This window comes from Otolemur garnettii, unplaced genomic scaffold (assembly GCF_000181295.1).
Source record: "Otolemur garnettii isolate 467f Iridium unplaced genomic scaffold, OtoGar3 scaffold00148, whole genome shotgun sequence".
NCBI classification, from domain to species: Eukaryota; Metazoa; Chordata; class Mammalia; order Primates; family Galagidae; genus Otolemur; species Otolemur garnettii.
In genome coordinates, this window is record NW_003852543.1 from 2244931 (window position 1) to 2250930 (window position 6000).

Consider the following 6000-nt stretch of genomic DNA (forward strand, 5'->3'; position numbering starts at 1 on the left):
TCGCCCGCGTGGTCTTTCCTATTTCAGAAACCAACTCCAGTGTATTGCCCAGGTCTGCTTCCCCGTCCTTTCTCAAGCAGCGGGATCACCTTCCACATCGATTAATTTATTAAAGTTTGTATCAATGCACTTCTAAAGACAGATTACAGCTTTATATGGTAAAAATGTTTTCCCGCGTGTTGTCTTGCCGCCCGGAAACCGCCGGTCTGGGGTGGGGGTGGGGGAACAAGCCCTAGTTCTTTGCCTAGAGCAAAACTCCAGGCTCCCTCTCCCATCTTCCCGTCGGTGCATTTCCTGCGAGACGCAAGAGGGTCTGATTCACTGGAAAAGCATCGCTTGCTGAAATCAATCTTTTTTCCCTCTCTCGGATAATGGAGCTTTCTTCTTTTCTTTTGTCTGAGAATGACTTTTTTTTTTCCACCCAGCACCACAGGTTTTCGAAATCACGGGGAGGAGTAGGGGGATCTGAGCCACCGCTGACCGCAGGACACTTTTGGCGGCACCCGGTTGTGGGGCAATCTCCCGTGGTTGGATGGGAGTCTACCCTGATTGTCTAAGCGGTTCAGGTGCTAAGCTAGGAGAGGTCGTGGCCAGGGCAAGTGAAGTTACTGGGATAGGATAATTGTCACGTTACCGGTGACCTTCTGGCTCCCTTTCCCAGCAGTTCGCAGCGCGCCTCACGAGAACTCTGCTCAGCGACCCAAATCCCCAAGGGCGAGAGCCCAGCGCGCGCCAGCCCAGCCTCAGCTCGGGTCATCCCTGTGGCGAGCCTCATCAGGGCAGCTGCGCGCGGGCCCCTGCACTTCCCGCCACACCCTTTATAGCTTGGCTCCCAGCTCTGGCCTCTGGGAGTGCGCCCGGTCCCGGGCCAGCGGCTGCAGTGGCGAAGGGTAGAAGGCCCAGGCGGCCCGCGCGTTGGGGATTCCGGCGATTGGTGCGTGGAGGTTGGTGTGTGGAATGTTAAAGGCAGAGATCACCCTCAGGGCATCATCTTTCACCGAGTCGCACAAATCCAGCAACTGCAAAACACGACACAAGGGGGACAGGTCAGATGTTCGCACTCTCATAACTATCTAGTGCCAGCGACTTTTCGCTCACCTCCAGGCACCTGCACACGCAGCTGCCAAGAAAACGAGTTTTCCTTTGGATTCTAGAAGACCCAGGAGTGTAGAAGCCCTTGGTCAAGAATAACCCTCAGTAGCCTTTTTTTATCTCAGAAATTCCTAGCTTAGATACCTAGTCCGGGGGAAACTCAGACTTTTCCCGTAAGGCGATGGGAATTTGTCTAGGAACTCGAGACCGAGGTCTGAGAATTTATTAACGTTCCCCTCTTCTCCCTTTCCCTCTTTTCCCCTTTCCTCCTTCCACACCCCACCGCGCCTTTCTTTTCTTTCGGTCACGTCCCCTCCTTTCCATCTCTGGAGTGCCTGGGGTGCCACCCTCTGGTGCTCAGAGGCAACTGACTAGAAAGAGCCTCAGCACAGGTGAACCAGAGGAGACCTGCTCAAGTCTCTGCAGACTAGCACCGCCAGGTCCCTGGCAGGCCACAGGCCACGGCTCTTGAAACTTGGCAAGGCCGCTTGATCAAGAGTAGGCAGCTTTGGTCACCTTCCACCTGGCTGCTGCAGAAAATCGACCTGTTACGCAAACATCAAGGAACCCCTCCCCCATGCCCTTGGGTTGTTCTGGCGGCCTTTGGAAGGCATGGATAAGACATTCGCAGCAGAGGTAGCAGAAAATGCAGGCTAGTGTTCTGAAGAAGCTGCACGGGGGTATACTTTTATTTCATTTTCCGTGGTAGTGTATTTTTTTTTTAATTCTGGGGGGGGGAGTTCAGAGAAACAATAATAGATTGTTTTTCTGAAACTAAACAAAGGCAGAGGGACGCCTTCCTTTCCTTCCCTCTAACCTGCTACACACTGTATTCCTCTATTTTTTCAGTTCTCAGCCCTTCATAAATTTCTTTTGCTCCCCAAATCATAGCAAACCGCCAGGTTTTCATGGTTTATTTTTAAGGTTTTAAAGACATCACTTATACCAACCCTCCCTTTTCCCTTGTGTGATGGTGGTCACTGAGGTGCATTGATAAGACCAGTTTACTTTGCATATGTCCAAAATGCCATTTCAGGTGTTCAGAATCAATGGGGGGAGGTCCCCAAAGTAGGGTGGGGGAGTGGGGAGTAGAGGTAGAGTTGGGGAAAATCAAAACTAGGGTAGCCTAACAATATATCTTGTGCTCTATTACATTAGTAATCTCTAATGAAACACTTCATTCTTCACACACTGTGGTTAAGCATCATCAAATCAGTACTGAAAATACTTTGATCATATTTGCCAGATACACTAAAATGAACTTTCACTGACCAAGATTTCAACGTTCGTAACTAATACTCAACACATCCCTGATTAATCTGTCAACTCTTAATGTCTTTAACCACACAGTTCAAAACCGTGAGTTGTGTATACAGCCCTGAATCTTTCCACATATTACCATATAATTATTCAAGATAATTTTTCCCTTGGTTTTACATTATGAAACTGAACCAACCATATATTCACCAGTAGGGGAAATTCAATGATTTGAATGAGTGTTGTGTAAAACAGAGTATGGGTTTCAGCTGCCTAGTGCCAAATACAGAATTAGGGCTAGAGGTAGAAATTACAGGAGGCAGATTTCTATTCAACATAATACAAACTTTTTAAAAATAAAAATAAGGAACTCAACAGCTGGTGAAAAGGAGAGTTTCTTTGCTCGTAAGTATTCAGAGATTGTCTCCTCCAGTGACACTCTAAATCAGCTATTCTCAACCTGTGGGTCGTGACCCACAGGAACTGTATTAAAGGGCCACAGCATTAGGAAGGTTGAGAACCACTGCTCCAAGTCTAAACTTCTAGGGCTGTCCCAAATACTCCTTCTGGCTTTCTCTATTCTTCATGGACTTCAGCAGGAACCCCCCCAAACAATTAATGTCTAGGTGAGATCAAGTATCATTCCTATTATAATGATTATTTGATTCTGATTCCAGATATTCACCCACCTTTGTTTCTACCTATCAGAATAAAGGACAATAATAATTGCAACCTTTTGCTCATAAAGTATGTACTGGAGCCCTGTACAATGCTGGGCTGTAGAGGTGTAGTGGTGCACACCGCAGGCAGAAGTCTCCTACATCATTAAGCTGGTGAGGTTTTAATGCCTATTTTAAAATGTGGTCTCCTGAATGCAAAATAAACTTGAGAGATGCTAACATACCATTGATTATTATACATGTACAGTTACAGTATAGTATTTTTATCACCACCACGTATTTTTATTTAGGGCTAAGCAAAATATTATTAAAGTTTAGTTTTATTACCAAACATGTGGGTTCATACTATCATCATAAAAATGGCACACACTGTAGGAGTCCCCCTGCCTTGCCAGTTTGTGACCCACTCATGCTAGATAGAGGATCCCAAAAGTATGCACATCTTTACAAAGAAAATTCACCAACCTCTGAAAAATACAAATGACAAGGTGCCCTTTAAAATTAAAAGAACAAACAACAACAACAACAAAACAACTCTAAAGGGCAGACCTAAACATGAACACTATTGCTCTGTGAACAGTAAGTACATAAGATCCACTGGAAATAGCCAGCAAGTAGGGTTTGAGAATATCTCCTTTAATAAAAGCAGCAGTCCATTTAGTCCTCAAGAGACATCGTGTGACTTTGAAGGGGAGATTTATAACATCACTGGGCTTCTCATCTCGACCTAGTTGCGGTACTCAATTTCTTTTTGTTCTCTGCTTAACTATCCCTGCATTTTCCTTATTCCTGTTGGAAGAGTAGAATGGCCTAGGATGGACAACGATTTAAGCGTGGCAGGCTTCTAAACAAACCCCATTTTCCCAACACAGTATGGTATTGCTCAATCTTAAGAATAAATTCTCAAGGTGTGAAGTACCCAGTACTTTTGCAGGGGTACCACAGCCATTCCTAGGATGCTGTGGGGAGGTTTTCCTGCCTCTTTCCTTGTGCCCTATCTCTGTTTATAGCAGCAGATGACCTTATGCTGTTCTCTGTGTAAAATCCCTTACCCTATTTGACCTGTCTCTCAATTACCCCTTTTCTTGCTTGGGCATTGTGGCAGTCTGTTTCTCCATCCCACAAATCTAAGCCAGCTTGTGACTTGCTTTGCCAATAAAATAGAGAGAATGTCACTTTGTAAATTCCAGACCTTAGGCCTTAAGAAGCTTTGCAACTCACATTTTTGCTCTCCCATCACCCTACTCTGTGTAGAGAAAGCTACTCTGTGTACAGAAGCCTAGTCTAGTCTGCTGAAGGATGAAAGGCCATGTGGAAAAGGACTAGGGCCTTGGCGAACAGCCAGCACACACTGACAGGCCATCTTGGGTCTTCCAGTCTTGTTGAACTCACTTGGTTGCAGCCACTGGGGTGATCCAAGGTAAGATCAGCCAAAGCACCATCCAGGCTGCCTGCCCACAGAATTTGATATCGATCACTATTTCTGGTTACAGCATAGGGATGGAAACTTTGAGCCTGACCAAACAAACAAAACCAATAATTGCTATAAGGTATCAATTACACCTTCTTTTCAAAAGGAATCTTTATGCATTCAATATTCATAATCTGAAAGACAGTTAGATATTGGTGGGCTATTAACATAATTTTCTGCCCTCCCTTTTTTTTAGGTAACTTTAGATTTTAGATTAATAGTGAGCTAGAAACTTTAAAAGAAGAAAAAACTTAACACAATTAAGCCACATTTTTTTTTTTAAATCTAAAAGATGTGATGGGCTGGGAAAATGAAGCATCTATATTACTTGTGGCTGTAATATATCACCACTACTTCTGCTGTGACACATAACTGGCATTTCGGTAGGTGCCTCTGGCCACCTTTGTCCACCTTTATCCTCCCCCATGTTATTTCATGCTTGTGTTGTTCAACCTCAGTCCCTGAGGTTTAGATTGTTATTCCAGCCTTTGCCAAGGATCTAAAGGATCTATCTCTGACATGCAATGTCTGTGATTTCCACAGTCCATCCCAGATGACGAGGTAGTAAAGGCAATAAGGTGCAGAAAGGAGCCACCTGGCTGCCCTTGACTTGGCAGCCTGCTACATCTCTAGCATCTTTCTAAGGATGTCATGAAGCAACAGATGGCACTTTACACATGAACCCAAGGTCTTCTGTATTCTTCTCCACACTGCTTCAGACTGGCATTGGCTCAGATTCCAGAGGCCTTTATGATCACTATCTCTTTCAGGACTTTTAATAACTTTGTCCGGTATTACCCCATTTTACAAATGAGGAAACTAAGGCCTACATAATTGAGCTCCTTGCTTCAAGTCACATACCTCATAACTGGCACAACTAGGGTTTTAAATCTAGCCTTCTGCTTCCATGGTCCTGCCTTTTCTCTAGCGCCTCACTCTTTCTAGTCACTGGAGGAAATGCCTCCATCACAGGAGCAGATATATAACCCTTGATGCTCTCCCTAAGTTGGAATCGATAGTCTGTGTGTGCCCAGGCTGGAGAACTTGGGTCTGCCCAGCCCCACTGGCTGGGAATCCCCAAGAGGACCACAGAGTAATGGGGCCTGAGGGATCTCTATGAAGTTGCCACTAGAGAAAGGCACCAAGGACATGGGCTTCAGATCCAGCTGCCTTGATGCAAAGGGTAGGCTTGGAGGCTCTTCCTATAGAAAAACAAAGCTTCTGGTTCAACGCCTCGGAAGCTCAGTGAGTAGAGCACCAGCCACATACACCAAGGCTGGCTGGTTTGAGCCCGGCCCAGACCTGCTAAACAACAATGACAACTCCAACCAAAAAATATCTGGGAGTTGTGGTGGGCGCCTGTAGTCCCAGCACTTGGGAGACTGAGGCAAGAGAATCGTTTGAGCCCAAAGAGTTTGAGGTTGTTGTGAGTGGTGATGGCACGGCATTCTACCCAGGGTGACATAGTGAGATGCTGTCTCAAAAAAAAAAAAAAAAAAA

At 45.4% G+C, this 6000-nt stretch overlaps 1 protein-coding gene across 1 annotated transcript in view; it reads right to left on the reverse strand.

Moving 5' to 3' along the window:
- Window positions 1-818: 818 nt before the first annotated feature.
- ACOXL (acyl-CoA oxidase like) overlaps window positions 819-6000 on the reverse strand; it is a 288084-nt gene continuing 282902 nt past the window's right edge. Inside the window, 1 exon segment of the mRNA XM_012811040.1 lies at window positions 819-1019. Coding sequence (XP_012666494.1) covers window positions 819-1019 — 201 coding nt within the window.